The sequence below is a fragment of the Schistocerca nitens genome, chromosome 6, assembly GCF_023898315.1.
Source record: "Schistocerca nitens isolate TAMUIC-IGC-003100 chromosome 6, iqSchNite1.1, whole genome shotgun sequence".
NCBI classification, from domain to species: Eukaryota; Metazoa; Arthropoda; class Insecta; order Orthoptera; family Acrididae; genus Schistocerca; species Schistocerca nitens.
Window position 1 is genome coordinate 288213453 of NC_064619.1, and position 22022 is coordinate 288235474.

Here is a 22022-nt window from a genome sequence, read left to right on the forward strand (position 1 = left end):
AAACAAGTCTTTTTGACAAGTTGTGAAGTGCAGTTTGGTGTAGGGTTCAAATATGACAGAAAAAGACACAGTTCCATGATTGAGTGACAGTTAGGAGAAAGTTCTTTGCAACATTTATCCATTCATTCACACATCCTGCTCCATAAATCCTGACATGAAGGAGAGCTTTCAGGAATGTGAAATGAGTCAAATTATACATTAATAGACAGAAGTTGCCAGTCTAGGGTCGTATACTAGCAACAAATTATGACTAATGTGGCACATCACGATGCCAAGGGCATTTGGGACCCAGTAAGGCTTTCAGCTGACGACTGCCAACATGCAGAAATTCCACATGTTAGATCAACATTCAGAAAGGGTCTCATAGTGAGTCTTTGCCACAGCAATGCCCCAACCAGTGCTGCATTCCTTTGCCACCAGACAACCAGTCAGTCACTGGGTTGTTATTTATGGTCAGTGTTGAAGCTACGAGGCAGAGATTTGAGCCAGCAACCATAACCAGCTGCCACAACTCCAGCATCTGCTGGATGACCATAATTTTCATTAGCCCATCTCTTGTACATCAAGATCCCAAGTGCTGGGCACTGTGCCACCCTACCTCTGTGCAGCCGCTCGGCATTCCACACTTTGCTGGTCACCACCATCCAGGCTGTGGGAACCTTGGCTGCCATTTGCTTACTTAGCTCCTGGTACATCAGCACGATCGAGTCACCATGCTACCACGCAGATAATGCGCTGCAGCCCAGCGTCAATTCACCATGTGCCTTGAGATTTACACCTGTCCACGCCCTTGGAATATAGATGCCACGAGCCGGCAACAGGACACGCTACATGATGAGAGCATGCACCTGTAACTGCTGTAGTTAGTAGGAGTAATAAATAGTTTACATGCATTCTGTCTGTCTTGCTGCAGCTGCCTTTAACTCTTATCGGGTGTCATAACACTTCCAACCCTTAAACACCACAATGTCCAGGACAGAGAGCCATTGGCATTCTGTCTTCTACCCCACCATAATGGGATTGGCAATGTAAGTAAGTTGCATCAGGTGGTTTTTTAATTGCTTTTAGGGTCCTTGTTTCAATTTTTCCTGATTTTTGTTTCATCTACATTTACATAGAGACTACGCAATCCACCATACGGTGCGTGACGGAGGGTACCCCATACCACCACTGGTCATTTCCTTTCCTGATACACTCACACTCTTAGTGGTCCTTACGTGCAACATAGATTGGAGGCAGTAGAATTGTTCTGCAGTGATCTTCAAATGCTGCTTCTCTAAATTTTCTCAATAGTGTTCCTCAAAAAGAATGTCACCTTCCCTCCAAGGATTCCCATTTTTCCCCCGCAGTATCGCTATAACACTTGGTCAAACCTACCAGAAACAAATCTAGCACCTCCGCCTCTGAATTGCTTCAATATCTTCCTTTGATCTGACATGGTATGGAACCCAAGTGCTTGAGCATTACTCAACAGTAGGTCACACTAGCATCCTATGTGTGTTCTCCTTTACAGATGAACCATACTTTCCTAGAATTCTCCCAATAAACTAAAGTCAACATTCATCTTGCCTAGCGTGATCCTTATGTGTTCCTTCCATTTTAGATTGCTTTTCAGTACTTGTCCAGATATTTAAACAATTTCACTGTGTCAAACAGGACACTACTAATGCTGTATGTGAACATTACAGGTTTGTTTTTCCTACTCATTCACATTAACTTAAATTTTTCTATATTTAGAGCTAGCGCCATTCATCACACCAACTAGAAATTTAGTCTAATTCATCTTGTATCCTCCTGCAGTCACTCAGATTTGAAACCTTACCGTACAGCACAGCATCATCAGCAAACAGCTGCAGATTGCTGCCCATCCGGTCTGTCAAATCAGTTACGTATATAGAGAATAACAGCAGTCCTGTCACACTTCCCCGGGTCTCTGATGAACATTCACCATCAAGGACAACATACTGTGTTCTATAACTTAACAAGTCTTCAAGTCACACGCATATCAGTGAACCTGTTCCATATTCTCATACCTTCTTTAACAGCTTGCAAAGGGGCACCATGTCACACTTTCAGGAAGTGTGGAAATATGGAATCTGCCTGTTGACTTTCATCCATAGTTCACTGTGTATCATCTGAGAAAAGGGTGATGATTTCTAAAACCATGCTGATTCATGGACATAAGCTTTTCAGTCTCGAGAAAATTTATTATATTCTAACTGAGAATATGTTTGAGGATTCTGCAGAAAACTGATGTTAGGGCTATTAGTTTGTAATTTTGCAGGTCCATTATTTTATCTCCTTTTATACAGGGATCATGTGCGCTTTTTTTTCCAGTCTCCTGGGACTTTGTGCTGGGTGAGAGATTCACAGTAAATGCAAGCTTGGTAAGGGGTCAATGCGGTAGAGTACTCTTTGTAAAACCGAATTTGGATTCCATCTGGAGCTGGTGACTTATTTGTTTTCAACAGTTGTTTCTTTATGTCAGGGATGCTTATTATTATGTCGTCCATACAGGAGTCTGTTTGATGGTCAAACAACAGTATGTTTGTGCATGGTCAAACAACAGTATGTTTGTACGATTCTCCTGTGTAAACAATTTCTTGAATATGAAGGTTAAAACTTCATCTTTTGTTTCGCTATCTTTAACTGCCACATCAGACTGGTCAGCAAGTGACTGGATGGAAGCCTTAGACCCACTTAGTGATTTTTTGTAGGGCCAGAATTTTCTCAGGTTCTCTGCCAATCTTTTCCTAAGGTATGACAGTGGATATAGTTGTATGCTTCACGAATAGACCTTTTCGCAGACGCATGAATCTCTACTAACCTTTGCCTGTTGTCATGCGCACATTCTCTTGTGAACCGATAGTGCAACAGCCTCTGCTTACTCAGAATTTTCCAAATCTTGTTATTAAACCATTGCGGATTTTTTCCATCCATAATCTGCTTACTAGGCACATAATTCTCCACGATTTACGATCTGTTTAAACTTTGCCCATAATTCCTGTATGTCCATTGTACTGGCACTAAGGGATGTCAGTTCACTGCCTTAAGTGAGATGATGATAATTGCTTATCTGCTCTTTCAAGCAGAAACACTCTCACAACCTTTGTAACTGATTTGTTGTCTCCTTAACCATAGTTGATATAATGACATCATGATCACATATCCTTCATTTCTATATTGATGTTGTTGATAAGGTCTGGCCTATTTGTAGCTACAAGGTATAAGATAATTCCATTGCATTTGGGCTGCTGAACTGGCTGCTCAAGACACATTTTCAGAAAATGTGTTCAATAGGACTTCATAAAACTGTCTATCTGTACCCTTTGCAGTGAATCCATAAACATCCCAGTCTATATTCGATAGGTTCAAGTTGTGTCTGCCCAGTGTTGCATGATCTGGATATTTACGCACTAATGACCATAGACTTTCCTCAAATGAATCAGGTGGCTGGTAAAAACATCCAACAATTAACTTGGTTTCACGTAGGTCTCCTATATGCAACCAGATAACTTCAATGTTACACTCAACTTTGACCTCAGTAGAGGCAATATTTTTGTCAATTGCCAATGGCCTCTAATCTGTCTTTTCGACACGTTCCATGACTCACAAAATACCTCGGAGCATTCCACTTCAGCCAGCTCTTGGTTCGTAGAATAATTTGACTGCAAGAACTTTCGTGGAGGGCAGTAAATTGAGGAACTTTGTTACAAATACTTCAACAATTTACTGGTAAAATTTTGACGGTCAAAGTGTTTTTACTCTTAACGCGGTGTGACTTCCCTTGTTGCGTATCGACTGTTAAGTGATCATAGGGTACAGCCTATCATGAAAAACCCTCATGTGCACTCCACAAGTACTCTGCTACACAAGTAGCTGCTTTCTTTGTGTAGCGCACCCCTAACCTATCAAGGGGACTCCTACAACTCCCCATCCGATAATGCAGGTTTAGAAATCTGCAGCCAAGACTGTCAAAGAGTCAACAAATCCTGTTGTTGAGACTGGAATTGGCACCAAACCAAAGGACCCTCATCAACTCTGAGAACAATGCTGCAGGTTGCGAGCTCTGTTTGCACTCCATGCATGAGGCCAGTAGCCTTCACAACTTCTGCCAGTCACCTTTATGAACTCAAGATGGCCTCAGAACCCATATGGCAAGCATGGTCGGTGCCGATGTGCGCCACAACTTGCAGAGGACTGCACCCTGCACACTCGATAGCCGCAGCCACATCTCAAATGAGCCCCCCCCCTCCCCCACCCCCCCCCCCCCCCCCCCGGCAGACAAACCAGGTGCACATTGGCTTTCCTTCCAGCCCCGAATGCTATATGCCTAAGGGGCTCTATAACGTGCCTTATGTTGGAGCTGCTGATAAGTAGTAAACCCTTGCCCCCACCCCTCCTTGTGTGCCATTTTGGACCCTGCTGAGGGAGCTGTCATTTCTTCACTCACAGGAGTAATGGGCAAGGCCAGATGACCAGTCTCCACATTGGGCCTCTGCCTTGAGTGACGTGATGCGACACGAACGCATTACCACTCACCACTCACTTTGCAGTGAGGGTGGATCCACCGTGTCGGATACACTAGAAGGTGCCATGGCAGCAGAGTCCATGGGTGAAACAAATGACACCTGAGGTGCCCTGTGCAGAGGCCACATTCTTTGCCAATTGCACATTGTGCACATAGCATGCACACATCCTACCCACCAAGACTAACTGAAGAAGTAAACTATAAAAACAAACAGAATCCTAGGTATGCAACTTGCTAACCCCCCGCCCCCCTCCCCCCCTTATGTGTTACCAGTGGACACTGATAACACAATGAGCTACGCAGCTGGCTGTTCAGAAGAAATGAAAGCTGCACTTCAGACTCCCTGAATTTACACTTACAAAATGTGAGCTTACACCTCTTAAACAGAAATCGCACACAAAATTTTAGAAATATACCAGAAGCAAAACACAGGAAAAGATAAACACTTAATTTGCTGCTCTGGAGATGCGTATCAGCAGAGTTCTAGGGCCTGACTGTGTCTGTCTCCTTTATCTCTTTTCATGTGGAATATGTTGGGAATGAAAAAAAGTGTGTGCTGGAGAGATATAGGCAAGTGTAAGAAAGAGACGATTATGTAAGTGGTGGACGAGTGTAGACATAATTTAGTTTTGACATATAAATTATAATTTTAGGAGTCCTCCAAGGGTCTGCACTAGCAGGTGTGTAGTTTGACATTGAGTGCACAACTTGTGTGCGGAGCTTTTCTCTTCTTTTTCCATTCCTGCGCTGTTTCCCATTGCTTATTCTGTTTTCTAGTAAGGTAGCTGTAAACAATGGTATAGTGCTGACAAGGTGGAATGCAGATAAGTGTCGCAACAGTATCTCATGGTTTGGGATTTTTGTCCTTGCATCATGTGGCACTAACTCAAAGCAGTAATACACTGAAGATACCACATGGATGTTATTGGTCCCGACTTTGTCAATTAAACTGTTCCAGGTCTGCTGAAGTATAGTGCGCATGATAGCAGGATAACTATCATAATCAATGGAAGGGAGAATGTATAGGGTACTAAGAAATTTGTACAATATCATACGTGTACTAAGAGACACAGGCTGTTGCTGGGAAAGCACCTGTGGCTAAATAGGTCAGAGGGATCGAGGAATGCATGCAGCACATGCAATACACTGTAATATTATCTGATATAATTGTGAGTTGGGACACTGAGGCTTATTATGAAGTATTGAGGATTTATAGTGAAGATGTAGTTGGAGTTATAATGAAGAATGCTTATGGAGTATTGTTGAGTGATATTGAGGGACACAAGTTGTAGCTGGGCAAGCACCATTGGTTAAATATGTCAGCGAGAGCACAGGGCTCATGGAGCACAATACACTGGATGGGTCTCTCATGTTGAGTGATTACGCATAATTGGTTATGATAAGTAGCGTGGAAAATATACAGTAAATATTGGTGATTATTGAAATATGATGAAGATACATATAAGTTTAAAGTAAATGCATACTGTTTAATAATTTTAGATAGGTCAGGCAGTAGTAGTTTGGTGTAGAGATTACTTAATTGTAGGTAAGATTTCTGTTTTTGAGGACTGTGCATGGGTGTAATGTGTATAATGAAACTTGGCATTCTCTGTCTGGTAGGAAGTGTTGGTGTTACTTATTGCAACATGATGTGTGATACTTAGGATAAGTGGTAAGTTTTGAAGGTAAGAGTCGTGAAGGATAACATGCAAGAAAGAATGAGTCCACAGTTTTGTAATGCAATAGGAGACCTCCTGGAATAACGAAAACTTCCCCTTTGAGGTAGTTTGACATGACTGCCAAATGGACCAAGTGGATGTCGTGGACTGTAAGTGCTTTGTGGACTAGCTTCACCTAGTCTCAACAAGATGACATAGGAAATTTTACAAGAAGCCATGAATGGACTGAGAACACTGGACCAAACCATGAATAGTGTGGACAAGAGAAACCAGTGGAGTCAAGTGTAGTAATGTATATCAGATATACTAGTGTCTGTGTCACAGAACTTCTGCATAGTTTGCAGAACCAGCCAGTGACTAGAGCTATAGAGAGATACTTGCATTCCTAATTGTGTCTGAGTGTCTGTTATAGCTGGCATTCATTGGAACAGCACCAAGCTAAATTCAGGAACCAAATTACTCCAGAGAAAGCACAGATTAGATTAGATTAGTGGCACACCAAAACACCAATGGGACTAAGGACACGGTGTTCTAATTACTGTCCTGATGACATAACTGACTTACAGAATGCACCAAACATTACATGTAGCAAGGTTCTTGTAAGGGGCCATCAACGCAGCAATGGGCCAAGCAGCACAGATCTCCTTTGCCACCAGACAGCCAAAGAGTCACTGGAGTGTTATACAGGGTGTTACAAAAAGGTACGGCCAAACTTTCAGGAAACATTCCTCACACACAAATAAAGAAAAGATGTTATGTGGACATGTGTCCGGAAATGCTTAGTTTCCATGTTAGAGCTCATTTTAGTTTTGTCAGTCTGTACTGTACTTCCTTGATTCACGACCAGTTGGCCCAATTGAAGGAAGGTAATGTTGACTTCGGTGCTTGTGTTGACATGCAACTCATTGCTCTACAGTACTAGCATCAAGCACATCAGTACGTAGCATCAACAGGTTAGTGTTCATCACGAACGTGGTTTTGCAGTCAGTGCAATGTTTACAAATGCGTAGTTGGCAGATGCCCATTTGATGTATGGATTAGCACGGGGCAATAGCTGTGGCGTGGTACGTTTGTATCGAGACAGATTTCCAGAACGAAGGTGTCCCGACAGGAAGACGTTCGAAGCAACTGATCGGCGTCTTAGGGAGCACGGAACATTCCAGCCTATGACTCGCGACTGGGGAAGACCTAAAACGATGAGGACACCTGCAATGGACGAGGCAATTCTTCGTGCAGTTGACGATAACCCTAATGTCAGCATCAGAGAAGTTGCTGCTGTACAAGGTAACGTTGACCACATCACTGTATGGAGAGTGCTACGGGAGAACCAGTTGTTTCCCTACCATGTACAACGTGTGCAGGCACTATCAGCAGCTGATTTGCCTCCACGGGTACACTTCTGCAAATGGTTCATCCAACAATGTGTCAATCCTCATTTCAGTGCAAATGTTCTCTTTACGGATGAGGCTTCATTTCAATGTGATCAAATTGTAAATTTTCACAATCAACATGTGTGGACTGACGAGAATCCGCACGCAATTGTGCAATCACGTCATCAACACAGATTTTCTGTGAACGTTTGGGCAGGCATTGTTGGTGATGTCTTGATTGGGCTCCATGTTCTTCCACCTACGCTCAATGGAGCACATTATCATGATTTCATACGGGATACTCAAACTGTGCTGCTAGAACATGTGCCTTTACAAGTACGACACAACATGTGGTTCATGCACGATGGAGCTCCTGCACATTTCAGTCGAAGTGTTCGAACGCTTCTCTACAACAGATTTGGTGACCGATGGATTGCTAGAGGTGGACCAATTCCATGGCCTCCATGCTCTCCTGACCTCAACTCTGTCGACTTTCATTTATGGGGGCATTTGAAAGCTGTTGTCTACGCAACCCCGGTACCAAATGTAGACTCTCTTCGTGCTCGTATTGTGGACGGCTGTGATGCAATACGCCATTCTCCAGGGCTGCATCAGCGCATCAGGGATTCCATGCGACGGAGGGTGGATGCATGTATCCTCGCTAACGGAGGACATTAGGAACATTTCCTGTAACAAAGTGTTTGAAGTCACACTGGTACGTTCTGCTGCTGTGTGTTTCCATTCCATGATTAATGTGATTTGAAGAGAAGTAATAAAATGAGCTCTTACATCGAAAGTAAGCGTTTCTGGACACATGTCTACATAACATATTTTCTTTTTTGTGTGTGAGGAATGTTTCCTGAAAGTTTGGCCGTACCTTTTTGTAACACCCTGTATACACACAGCATTGGAACCACCAGGCAAACGTTTGAACCGGCAACCTAACCATGGTGCAGCACCAAGTTAAATTCAGGGGCCAAATTTCTCAGGAGGGAGGTACGTGCTGCCAAACTGCTCCAGCATCCATTGGACAGTCCTTGTTATTATCACCCCACATTTTGTAAGCCTTGATCCAGACTTTGTGGCGCCATGACTCTGCGCTCACATCCAGAGCTGTTTACTTCGCCAGCCGGGCTGTGGCAGACTTGGCTGCCAGGGCCCGACTTAACTCCTGGTGCATCAGCACCAGCAAGGAATCGTGCTGCTGCAAGACAACACACTGCAGCACAGTGTCGCTTCTCCATGAGCCACAAACTCGACACCTGACCATGGCCATAGAACGTAAATGCCATAGGTGGCTGATGGACTACACCACTGGAGAAGAGCATACATCATATATCTTGCTGCAGCCACCTTCGACCAACTTAGTTAGAGCCATCACCATCCTGACTTGTAGAAGAACAGCTCTTTCACTCTATACAGCAGTCATTACATTCCTGACCCATCGCATCTTGGCACCAAGCAGGGTACATGCGACCATTCGTCTTGCCCCACCACTAAACTAGTACCGATTTACTAATACTGATAATTTTAGGTGCCCTCCTCTTGTGCTCAGCTGTTGTTTTGGTCTAATACTTCCAGTGAAGCATTTCTGTAACATTGCACTGAAAACTATCAGATGATTGTATACTGGTAAGGTCAAGATCTGTTGAACATAAACATTAGCTTTATACAGAATTCATATCCGTGAATCAAAATTTTCGGATAAATTCCAGATATCAGGTAAGGTTACACTTGTTTACACAATTTTTGTGCTTAATAATAGTTATTCTAATCATTTGCTTGCAGGAATTAAAAATGCAGTTCATTTTGCTGAGTCAGGTTTGACTTTTGTGTTACTTTCGTATACAAAAACAGATTGCCTTTTTCATCCTTTCGGTTACACTTTACGAGTAAATAGTGTGAGTTTAACACACTATATACAACGAAAAGGAAGAATATATTATGATAATGATTTAATATTTCAAATAGTTCTTTTTGTGTGGCACTGTTGGAAACATGGTTGCACACAAAACCTTTTGTATTGTAATAACAAAGAAATATAAAAAAAAACAATTGTATAATGTTACGTCATAAGATACATTACGGTAATAAAATATGAATACAACATTCAAAATTAAGAAAAAAAATTCTTAAGTGTATCAGATAAGTCATTAGAAGTATCTTCACCCTTGGCATCAAAATGATGACTACGATCATCTTCAGATTTTCAAGAATGTTGAAGAATCTCTGCATCACTGAGTGAACTATTGCCAGACAAATTGCTTAGAGTACACAGTGATGTCCCACTCTCAAATGACTAGTTTGATTCTTTAGAGTATCAGACTGGATTGTTATGAACTGAATTGTCAGAAATATGTACTTAAAAGTATTTATGTGCCTTCTCTCACGTGCTGGATGTCTAGTATTACTCGAGAGCTACCAGTTGAATGGGGAGTACTGCCCGTAATATTATGAGCGTGGTGGTCCTCGCTAAGAAGTTGTGCCCATAATATTATTGGCCTGCTGCTTTAAGTGTTAAGCAACAAGTTTATCATATAAGAATATTTGTATTATTATTGCAGACAAAAGGGACAATTATTTGACAAATGTACTTGTGCAAACAACAAAACGTGCTGCAAATATAAGTTAAGCTAAAAGAAAGCAATTTCCCACTGGAACAAGGGAAGTATTAAGAAGTATGCGAGGGTGTTAAGCAAATGATTGTAGGAACATGATAAAATACACTGAATTAAACAAAACTATTTGCAATTGTCACTCAGAAGATGTGAGGAAATTTAATTTATTCAGAGAAACAATTGAAAATAAGTGTGCGAAGGAGACAGAATATAAACTTATGGTAGGTAGGAGAGGTAGATACTGCATATTTCATTTAGCTGGCAGATGACAAGATGACACAAGAACTAACAAAAAGTAAAGTGAACTATTGTTCGAAGATTTCCTTAAATGATTTTGAAGTCCAGGAGATAAATCGTAAATGTAGATTATTAATAATGAAAATGTCATTCTGGAAGTAATGCCAGATAAAGTATAAGAGGCCATTTGACATATGAAGAAAGGAAAATTGGCTGTATTTTAAATAGGAGTAGTTAAAGCTGGAGACAAAGTAATGCAAAAGAAACCTGCAAAGTTATTTACAGAATATTTGTGAAGGAAAACAGTTTCCAAATCTGGGACAGTACGATAATTGCTCTCCTTCAAGAGACTGGAGTCAATGATGTCAAATGAAAGAAATCGTAGACCTATCACTACCACATAGAAAAAATAGATTTTAGTAAATTAAACAAAACTGCTTGCTTTAAAAGTGAATATTGTATAATAATTCAAGTAAAAAAATTATAGAAGTGATCAAAGAGCATAAACTAATACTTTGGGTTTGTAACTACTGAGAAAGCTTATGACTCGCTTCAACACAGTGACTGCAGAGTGGCCAGAGGTAGCCACAGCAGAGTCTCATGCCTAATGCATGTCCCTGGTCCAGGCTGGTGTGAAACATCCTTCACTAAGCATGTGTCAATGTACGTGTTAACAGAGAGCCTGCACTAATAGCCCATGAGAAACATGACAATGATTCAACTTAAATTAGTATTCTGTAGTACATTGACGTAATTGCTACAGCTTCTCTTATATGGTACATCTTATGATAGTGGAAATTCATGATTGAAAGGGATGTCCGGCAAAGCACTTCCGTAATATTAAAACTATTCTCAGCAGCCATACGGAAGATTTCATTTCCCTAAATTGGGAAGAAGAAGAAGAAGCATGAATATCTGTTAAAGCACCCTAACTGAAACTTCAGGACGACAGCTGGATGGACAACGAAACACATTAACTGAAGAATAAAGATGCATTAAAGTGCTCTTGGTAAATTAAATGAAGTTTTCAAACCCAAGCTTCAAATTGTCTAAAACAGGAAGTGAACAATCATAATGAAGAGTCACTTGTTGGGAATAAAATGAATAAACAGATCAGGGAAGACTGGAGTGGGAGATGTAACTATAACCACAATGAAAATTAAGTGGATGTCGGCAGAACATGTAGTGAGACGTATGAATGGTAGATGGACCAACGAAGTTCCTTGCTGTATTCCGAGAGATAAGAAAACGCAGACAGTGACTTGACAGGAGGTGGGTATGTCGCATTAGAAAACATCAATAAATAACTGTAAAGGAAGCGTTTATGCAGTGGTGGACGTCACGTGGCTTGTGGTGGTGGTGGTAACTGAAAAAGAAAAAGATTAGGGGTTTTTGTATTTGTTGTACATCAATAACATCATTCATCAGGCACCAAAACAAGTTCACATCTCAGTGATCCTTATTTCGTTTGTAAATCTGTGGGAAATTAATAATTTTACTCCTACAGGTAATCCACAAACTCTTCTAGGAAGTACTTCTTAATGTCAGCTGATGAATTGCATGTTAGGGACACATTTTGGACATAGAACACTATGGAAATCCGTTTTCGAGTACTGCTAGAATGATTGGGATCCCCACCAGGTTGTATTAAAGGAAGACATCGAAGCAGTTCAGAGGCACGCTGCTAGAACTTTTATGGGTAGGTTCAGTCAGCACCCAAGTATTGTGGAGATGCTTTGTGAAATTGAATGGGAAGACAACACTCTTTTCGCGAGGTACTATTGTAGAAATTAGAGCCAGCATTTGAGGCTGACTGTAGACTGATTCTACTGCCATCAATGGTTCATTTTGCGTAAGGAGCACAGAGATAAGATGTGAGAAATTAGAGCTCATACGAAAGCATTTAGACGGCCATTTTTCCCTCTCTCTGTTTGCCTGTAGAATAGGAAAGGAAATGACAAGTAGTGGTACATGATACACTCTGCCATGTACCAGATGGTGGCTTGCAGAGTATGTATGTAAATATAGATTTAGATATAATAGAGGGAAACATTCCACGTGAGAAAATATATCTAAGAACAAAGATGATGTGACTTACCAAACGAAAGCACTGGCAGGTCAATAGACACACAAACAAACACACAAAATTCAAGCTTTCGCAACAAACTGTTGCCTCATCAGGAAAGAGGGAAGGACAGGGAAAGACGAAAGGATGTGGGTTTTAGGGGAGAGGGTAAGGAGTCATTCCAATCCCGGGAGCGGAAAGACTTACCTTGGGGTAAAAAATGGACAGGTATACACTCGCACGCACACACACACATATCCATCCACACATATACAGACACAAGCAGACATATTTAAAGGCAAAGAGTTTGGGCAGAGATGTCAGTCGAGGCGGAAGTGCAGAGGCAAAGATGTTGTTGAATGACAGGTGAGGTATGAGTGGCGGCAACTTGAAATTAGCGGAGATTGAAGCCTGGTGGGTAACGGGAAGAGAGGATATATTGAAGAGCAAGTTCCCATCTCCAGAGTTCGGATAGGTTGGTGTTGGTTGGAAGTATCCAAATAACCCGGATGGTGTAACACTGTGCCAAGATGTGCTGGCCTTGCACCAAGGCATGTTTAGCCACAGGGTGATCCTCATTACCAACAAACACTGTCTGCCTGTGTCCATTCATGCGAATGGATAGTTTGTTGCTGGTCATTCCCACATAGAATGTGTCACAGTGTAGGCAGGTCAGTTGGTAGATCACGTGGGTGCTTTCACACGTGGCTCTGCCTTTGATTGTGTACACCTTCCGGGTTACAGGACTGGAGTAGGTAGTGGTGGGAGGGTGCATGGGACAGGTTTTACACCGGGGGCGGTTACAAGGATAGGAGCCAGAGGGTAGGGAAGGTGGTTTGGGGATTTCATAGGGATGAACTAACAGGTTACGAAGGTTAGGTGGATGGCGAAAAGACACTCTTGGTGGAGTGGGGAGGATTTCATGAAGGATGGATCTCATTTCAGGGCAGGATTTGAGGAAGTCGTATCCCTGCTGGAGAGCCACATTCGGAGTCTGGTCCAGTCCCGGAAAGTATCCTGTCACAAGTGGGGCACTTTTGTGGTTCTTCGGTGGGAGGTTCTGGGTTTGAGGGGATGAGGAAGTGGCTCTGGTTATTTGCTTCTGTACCAGGTCGGGAGGGTAGTTACGGGATGCGAAAGCTGTTGTCAGGTTGTTGGTGTAATGGTTCAGGGGTTCCGGACTGGAGCAGATTCGTTTGCCACGAAGACCTAGCCTGTAGGGAAGGGACCGTTTGATGTGGAATGGGTGGCAGCTGTCATAATGCAGGTACTGTTGCTTGTTGGTGGGTTTGATGTGGACGGACGTGTGAAGCTGGCCATTGGACAGATGGAGGTCAATGTCAAGGAAAGTGGCGTGGGATTTGGAGTAGGACCAGGTGAATCTGACGGAACCAAAGGAGTTGAGGTTGGAGAGGAAATTCTGGAGTTCTTCTTCACTGTGAGTCCAGATCATGAAGATGTCATCAATAAATCTGTACCAAACTTTGGGTTGGCAGGCCTGGGTAACCAAGAAGGCTTCCTCTAGGCGACCCATGAATAGGTTGGCGTACGAGGGGGCCATCCTGGTACCCATGGCTGTTCCCTTTAATTGTTGGTATGTCTGGCCTTCAAAAGTGAAGAAGTTGTGGGTCAGGATGAAGGTAATGAGGAAAGAGGTTTTAGGTAGGGTGGCAGGTGATCGGCGTGAAAGGAAATGCTCCATCGCAGCGAGGCCCTGGACGTGCGGAATATTTGTGTATAAGGAAGTGGCATCAATGGTTACAAGGATAGTTTCCGGGGGTAACGGATTGGGTAAGGATTCCAGGCGTTCGAGAATGTGGTTGGTGTCTTTGATGAAGGATGGGAGACTGCATGTAATGGGTTGAAGGTGTTGATCTGCGTAGGCAGAGATACGTTCTGTGGGGGCTTGTTAACCAACTAAAATGGGGCGGCCGGGATGATTGGGTTTGTGAATTTTAGGAAGAAGGTAGGGATGCGGGGTGTCGGTGGGCTCAGGAGGTTGATGGAGTCAGGTGAAAGGTTTTGCAGGGGGCCTAAGGTTCTGAGGATTCCCTGAAGCTCCGCCTGGACATCGGGAATGGGATTACCTTGGCAAACTTTGTATGTGGTGTTGTCTGAAAGCTGACGCAGTGCCTCAGCCACATACTCCCAACGATCAAGTACCACGGTCGTGGAACCCTTGTCCGCCGGAAGAATGATGATGGATCGGTCAGCCTTCAGATCACAGATAGCCTGCGCTTCAGCAGTGGTGATCTTGGGAGTAGGATTAAGGTTTTTTAAAGAAGGATTGAGATGCACGGCTGGAAGTCAGAAATTCCTGAAAGGTTTGGAGAGGGTGATTTTGAGGAAGAGGAGGTGGGTCCCGCTGCGACGGAGGATGGAACTGTTCCAGGCAGGGATCAATTTGGATAGTGTCCTGGGAAGTTGGATCATTAGGAGTAGGATTAGGATCATTTTTCTTCGTGGCAAAGTGATATTTCCAGCAGAGAGTACGAGAGTAGGACAGTAAATCTTTGACGAGGGCTGTTTGGTTGAATGTGGGAGTGGGGCTGAACCTTTCCTCCAAACCTCTCTCCCAATCCGAAACCTCTGTCCTATCCAAAGGCCTCACCTTCAGCCCTACTCCCAGATTCAACCAAACAGCCCTTGTCAAAGATGTACTGTCCTACTCTTGTACTCTCTGCTGGAAATATCACTTTCCCACGAAGAAAAATGATCCTAATCCTACTCCTAATGATCCAACTCCCCAGGACACTATCCAAATTGAACCCTGCCCGGAACAGTTCCGTCCTCCGTCGCAGCGGGACCCACCTCCTCTTCCTCAAAATCACCCTCTCCAAACCTTCCCGGAATTTCTGACTTCCAGCCTTGCATCTCAATCCTTCTTAAAAAACCTTAATCCTACTCCCAACATCACCATTGCTGAAGCCCAGGCTATCCGTGATCTGAAGGCTGACCGATCCATCATCATTCTTCCGGCAGACAAGGGTTCCACGACCGTGGTACTTGATCGTCGGGAGTATGTGACTGAGGGACTGCGTCAGCTTTCAGACAACACCACATACAAAGTTTGCCAAGGTAACCCCATTCCTGATGTCGAGGCGGAGCTTCAAGGAATCCTCAGAACCTTAGGCCCCCTGCAAAACCTTTCACCTGACTCCATCAACCTCCTGACCCCACCGACACCCCGCACCCCAACCTTCTTCCTAAAATTCACAAACCCAATCATCCCAGCCGCCCCATTTTAGCTGGTTAACAAGCCCGCACAGAACGTATCTCTGCCTACGTAGATCAACACCTTCAACCCATTACGTGCAGTCTCCCATCCTTCATCAAAGACACCGACCACATTCTCGAACGCCTGGAATCCTTACCCAGTCCGTTACCCCCGGAAACTATCCTTGTAACCATTGATGCCACTTCCTTATACACAAATATTCCGCACGTCCAGGGCCTCGCTGCGATGGAGCATTTCCTTTCACGCCGATCACCTGCCACCCTACCTAAAACCTCTTTCCTCATTACCTTCATCCTGACCCACAACTTCTTCACTTTTGAAGGCCAGACATACCAACAATTAAAGGGAACAGCCATGGGTACCAGGATGGCCCCCTCGTACGCCAACCTATTCATGGGTCGCCTAGAGGAAGCCTTCTTGGTTACCCAGGCCTGCCAACCCAAAGTTTGGTACAGATTTATTGATGACATCTTCATGATCTGGACTCACAGTGAAGAAGAACTCCAGAATTTCCTCTCCAACCTCAACTCCTTTGGTTCCGTCAGATTCACCTGGTCCTACTCCAAATCCCATGCCACTTTCCTTGACGTTGACCTCCACCTGTCCAATGGCCAGCTTCATACGTCCGTCCACATCAAACCCACCAACAAGCAACAGTACCTGCATTATGACAGCTGCCACCCATTCCACATCAAACGGTCCCTTCCCTACAGGCTAGGTCTTCGTGGCAAACGAATCTGCTCCAGTCCGGAATCCCTGAACCATTACACCAACAACCTGACAACAGCTTTCGCATCCCGTAACTACCCTCCCGACCTGGTACAGAAGCAAATAACCAGAGCCACTTCCTCATCCCCTCAAACCCAGAACCTCCCACAGAAGAACCACAAAAGTGCCCCACTTGTGACAGGGTACTTTCCGGGACTGGATCAGACTCTGAATGTGGCTCTCCAGCAGGGATACGACTTCCTCAAATCCTGCCCTGAAATGAGATCCATCCTTCATGAAATCCTCCCCACTCCACCAAGAGTGTCTTTTCGCCATCCACCTAACCTTCGTAACCTGTTAGTTCATCCCTATGAAATCCCCAAACCACCTTCCCTACCCTCTGGCTCCTATCCTTGTAACCGCCCCCGGTGTAAAACCTGTCCCATGCACCCTCCCACCACCACCTACTCCAGTCCTGTAACCCGGAAGGTGTACACGATCAAAGGCAGAGCCACGTGTGAAAGCACCCACGTGATTTACCAACTGACCTGCCTACACTGTGATGCATTCTATGTGGGAATGACCAGCAACAAACTGTCCATTCACATGAATGGACACAGGCAGACAGTGTTTGTTGGTAATGAGGATCACCCTGTGGCTAAACATGCCTTGGTGCAAGGCCAGCACATCTTGGCACAGTGTTACACCGTCCGGGTTATTTGGATACTTCCCACCAACACCAACCTATCTGAACTCCGGAGATGGGAACTTGCTCTTCAATATATCCTCTCTTCCCGTTACCCACCAGGCCTCAATCTCCGCTAATTTCAAGTTGCCGCCACTCATACCTCACCTGTCATTCAACATCATCTTTGCCTCTTCACTTCTGCCTCGACTGACATCTCTGCCCAAACTCTTTGTCTTTAAATATGTCTGCTTGTGTCTGTATATGTGTGGATGGATATATGTGTGTGTGTGCGCGAGTGTATACCCGTCCTTTTTTCCCCCCAAGGTAAGTCTTTCCGCTCCTGGGATTGGAATGACTCCTTACCCTCTTCCTTAAAACCCTCATCCTTTCGTCTTTCCCTCTCCTTCCGTCTTTCCTGATGAGGCAACAGTTTGTTGCGAAAGCTTGAATTTTGTGTGTGTGTTTGTGTTTGTTTGTGTGTTTATCGACCTGCCAGCGCTTTCGTTTGGTAAGTCACATCATCTTTGTTTTTAGATATAATATAGATGTAGAGGTAGATATGATTTCTACACAATGATTTCTACACAAGTTTTGCTACAGTACATGAGGTAAGCTGAAATCTTCCTCCCGCTGACGGAAGTTACTATGATACAGTTTATATATATACTCCTTTTGAGACCCTGCTATTTATGACCATAATTTTAGTGAAGATGTAACAAAAATGTTTTTGGTAATATTGTTCATTTTGTAATGTTACTGTTTTACTCATAAAATACTAGTCAGACTTTCCCATCTTTAGGAATACCCCTAAAGGAGTCATCACCAAATTCTTCTACGCGGAGGTGCCATCTTAATTGCTGCCTCAAGCATGATTTTACAGGTGTGAAATATGAGGATAAGTTCCTGAAAAAAAAATACTTTTTTCATACAATATTTTATTCATCTTTAAGAAATGAGCATCTAATAAACAAGTTCATTGTGGCTGTGAAAAGAATTTTGATTATTAAAGTCTGCCATTATTCCGTGTTAACAATATTCATTTACAATTTTCGTATGGGGTCATATATTCAATGCACACATCATGCTAACATAGATCTACTATCTGATCGTACTAGCAAAGAATATTTCACATCTACTCTGACATCATTTTATCTTGATGGCTTCTTCTATTCTAGGACAAATATATAACTAAAAACTGGCAAAAGTGTAGTTTGCCAAATGCCTCGCCACAGTAGTAACAACAGTTCCCGTCAGATCACTGAAGTTCAGCAATGTTTATTTGGGCTAGCACTTGGATGGATCAACATCCAGACCTTTAGAGTGCTGTTGGCAAGCGGGATGTACTCGGCCCTTATGAGGCCAGTGAAGGAGCTATTTGATAGAAGTAGCAGCTCTGGCCATGAAAACTGACAATGGCTGGGAGAGTGGTGTGCTGACCACATACCCCTTCATATCTGCATTTAGTGAAGCCTATTGGCTGAGGATGACATGGTGGTTGGTCGGTACTGTTGAGCCTTCCAAGGCCTGTTCAAGCCGTGTAAACATATAAAATGTGTAATATAGTTTACCTTTTCATTACATTTGTTTCACTTGTCACATGAGTTATGACATCTTTATTAAATTTACGCCACTATGCTATGTACTAACCAACAAATGGCCGACATGCAGTCGCACAAAAACAAATTTTGTGCTCATAGCCTGTAACTCATTCCATGTCATTTTTATATAAATCTTACAAATGATCCATGGGAAATATATTTAATTAATTTACTGTCAGTTTTGTCACTATTGCTGGAATTGTTTCCATATTGTGTACATTTGAAAAATGGAGGTAGCTGAAAAATTACATGTTTGGGTAAAATGAATGGTATTTTCGAATTGAGCTAAAGTAAATTATAAATGGACTGTTATAAAATCTTTTACTTGTGTTTTTTAAAGTATGTCAGAAAGGTTAGTTGCAGTTATTGTGCCACAAACTACACTGATGAGCCAAAACAACATGACTGAATGTCATTTGGTAGTATTGTGGACATGTGACATGGTAAGCACCTCGGAAATGGTGAAGCAGGTGTGGCTGCTTGTGTGCTACTGTCATAAGCTTCTATGGGAAGTGGCTGAAAGATAGTGAAACCACAAGTAGGCAGCAAGGTGTTGATGCCTCATCACAGAGCATGGATTCAGAGGCTTGCCCTAAGCGATCTGTGCCTGTTCTCATGTTGACCCCCCCTCCAACGTCATCAATTAACATTGCAGTATGCGAGATCATTGAGATGGGACCATGGATCAAAGGAAATATGCCACTTGGTTTGGGGAAATCAAATTTCTTGTTACACTAGGTCAATGGCAATATCCGGAGACACTGTCATCCAGGCGAGATGCCGCTTGAAATGTGCACCCCACCATGGACAAAGGCCAGTGTGGACAGTACTAAGCTGTAATGGAGTAGTGGAGGGGGGGGGGGGGGGAGACAGTCAAATGGATCTCCATGGGACCTATGGCAGTAACTGAAGGCACCATGGCAGCTGTGGACTGCTTGTACATTATTTTGGACTATATAATATTCCTTTGCAGTGAGCAACACAACTGTAATATTTTATCCTGGACAAGCAACACAGTTGTAATACTCAGTCCCAAACAACTAAGCCATAAAGTTCAACATCAAATTAACTAAGTGCATCTTAGATTGGATTTTCATCATTCATGCTCTACATAACTAACAATAGGACAAAATTATTACAAACAAATAATAATTCATTATCTTTCTCTCTTGCTTCCAGCTTTTTTCTTAAGGTCAGGTTTGTTATGTATTGATTGAAACACTTATAGTTTTGCTTATTCTTCATTTCATAAGAATTATCATACCACATTTGCAAAATAGAAGGAAACTTCAGTCTGAGATGAGACATAATATTTTTAAAAGCAGAAATCATATGCAGACTATATTTACATGTTTAAGATAGGAGACAAGCTAAGAATGTAGTTGGTGCACTTTGCTTGTATTTAAAATTTCACTTTTCGTGCGTGAAAGTTCTTGAAACATGAACATTCTAATTACAATAAATTTCTAGTTAGTACATTAATTTTAACAAAATTATATATTTTCAGAAACTATAAACTTAGCATGACAAGAATATAATACTGATTATTTAAATCTGTTTCAGTGCTATGAAAGAAAGTTCTAGAATTTAAAACTTGATTTCATGAATAACTTTTTAAAAAAAGTGTTTTTGAACAAATGAAATTATTTTTTCATCAGTAGTTAACGCAATGTTTCAGTTGAGAAAGGTGAAAATTTGCATAAATTTTTTTGTATATATGTAGAAATATTATGTAATACCCATCTAGTTAACAATGTAATTTCATTATTTTTCTTCAAATAAAATGTTTTTTAAGAAAACTGCACTGCTACATTCAGGAGACTGAATAATAAAATTTGTTACCAAACCATTTTTAATAAAATTACAATAATTTTTGGAATGTACTGGTTGACATTACGTATTTAATGTTCTGTATGAATGAAAACGTCAACAGCCTTGCCACACTGGTAACACCGGTTCCCATCGGATCACCCAAGTTAAGCACTGTCAGGCTGGGCTAGCACTTGGATGAGTGATCATCCGGTCTGCCGAGCACTGTTGGCAGGTGGGGTGTGTGAGACACACTCAGGAGTTACTTGACCAAGAAGTAGTGGCTCTGGTCTTGATAAACTGACATAGAGCTGGGAGAGCAGTGTGCTGACATGTCCCTCCATATCTGCATCCAGTGACACCAGTGGGCTGAGGATGACACAGCAGCTGGTCAATACCATTCGGCCTTCATGGCCTGTTAGGCAGAGTTAAGTTAAGAGTGAAAAAATATTACTTAATGGTTGGCTTCTACTTTTGTTTATATGTACTGCTTCTGTTCTAAAATAAATGATGAGCTGGCAAACATTTATTGCTGTATGTTAGATGTACGTATTGTACTTGACTATTACAATACATAGTGAATGAAACTTCTGAGTGATCATCTGCATCACATAATTCAGATACAAGTTCTGTTGGGTTCTATATTAGTCAACTGGATTGACTACTGCCATAAAGGACATTTTCCTGCATCCCCCTGTGTCCCTTCTTGCTTGATGGATCCCCAATGATGATGACATCTTTGATATGGAAAACTATCTGTGTTGCTAGGCCAGAATCGTGAAACAGCATTTCAAGAGCAGCATACTGAACCCACATTGGTATTTTTTTGCTACCAATTTCATCTGATCTGAACCCAATGAAACACTTCTGTGATGTTATCAGGTGCCAGCACCATACCCACAAACCTACAGCCCGTAAATAATGGGAATTGTGTCACCTATACTTAAACATCTGGTGCTACATACCTCCAGAAGCTTACCAAGTAATTACTTCATAGATCATCTTGTAACTGAAAAATACTTATGCGGGTAACTCATTCTATATAGCCTCCAGTATTCATTTCGTATTTCTGTATAGATAAAGTTTCTGATCAGTGCACAATTAGCTGTGGCTGTTTTCACCAAACTTAATGTGGTTGTCTGAGTTTCTAAGAAAAGTGAGGAATCTTTTCACATAATTCTAAAAGGATTCATGGCATTGTTTTTCATTATTCCCAGATGAAATCTACAAAATTCAAAATTACCTGTGGTAGATATATTCCATACTGTATTGTTTTGCTGGTCACTATTGGTAACGAGCACTGTATCGTTTACCCAGTTACCACATGTCAAGAGCTCAAAGATGAATACATATTCCTATTTTACCTAACAGATTCAGGCTACTATTTAATTCCGTGTTCTTGAACACAGACACACTGTCAGACATAGTACTGGTTATACGTGCTCTCCATAATTTTCTGCTGTCTTACATTGAGTTGACAT

At 42.4% G+C, this 22022-nt stretch overlaps 1 protein-coding gene across 2 annotated transcripts in view; it reads left to right on the top strand.

Annotated features, from left to right (window-relative positions):
* The window catches only part of LOC126262293 (nucleoporin SEH1), a 150464-nt gene that overhangs the window by 95810 nt on the left and 32632 nt on the right, over window positions 1-22022 (top strand). The window contains exon 8 of one of the 2 annotated variants that reach the window (XM_049958821.1): window positions 17934-18003. The exons of the other annotated variant lie outside the window; for it this stretch is intronic. Coding sequence (XP_049814778.1) covers window positions 17934-17988 — 55 coding nt within the window. The 3' untranslated portion in view covers window positions 17989-18003. Of the gene's footprint in view, window positions 1-17933; window positions 18004-22022 lie in introns of those variants that run through there. 2 annotated transcript variants of the gene reach the window in all.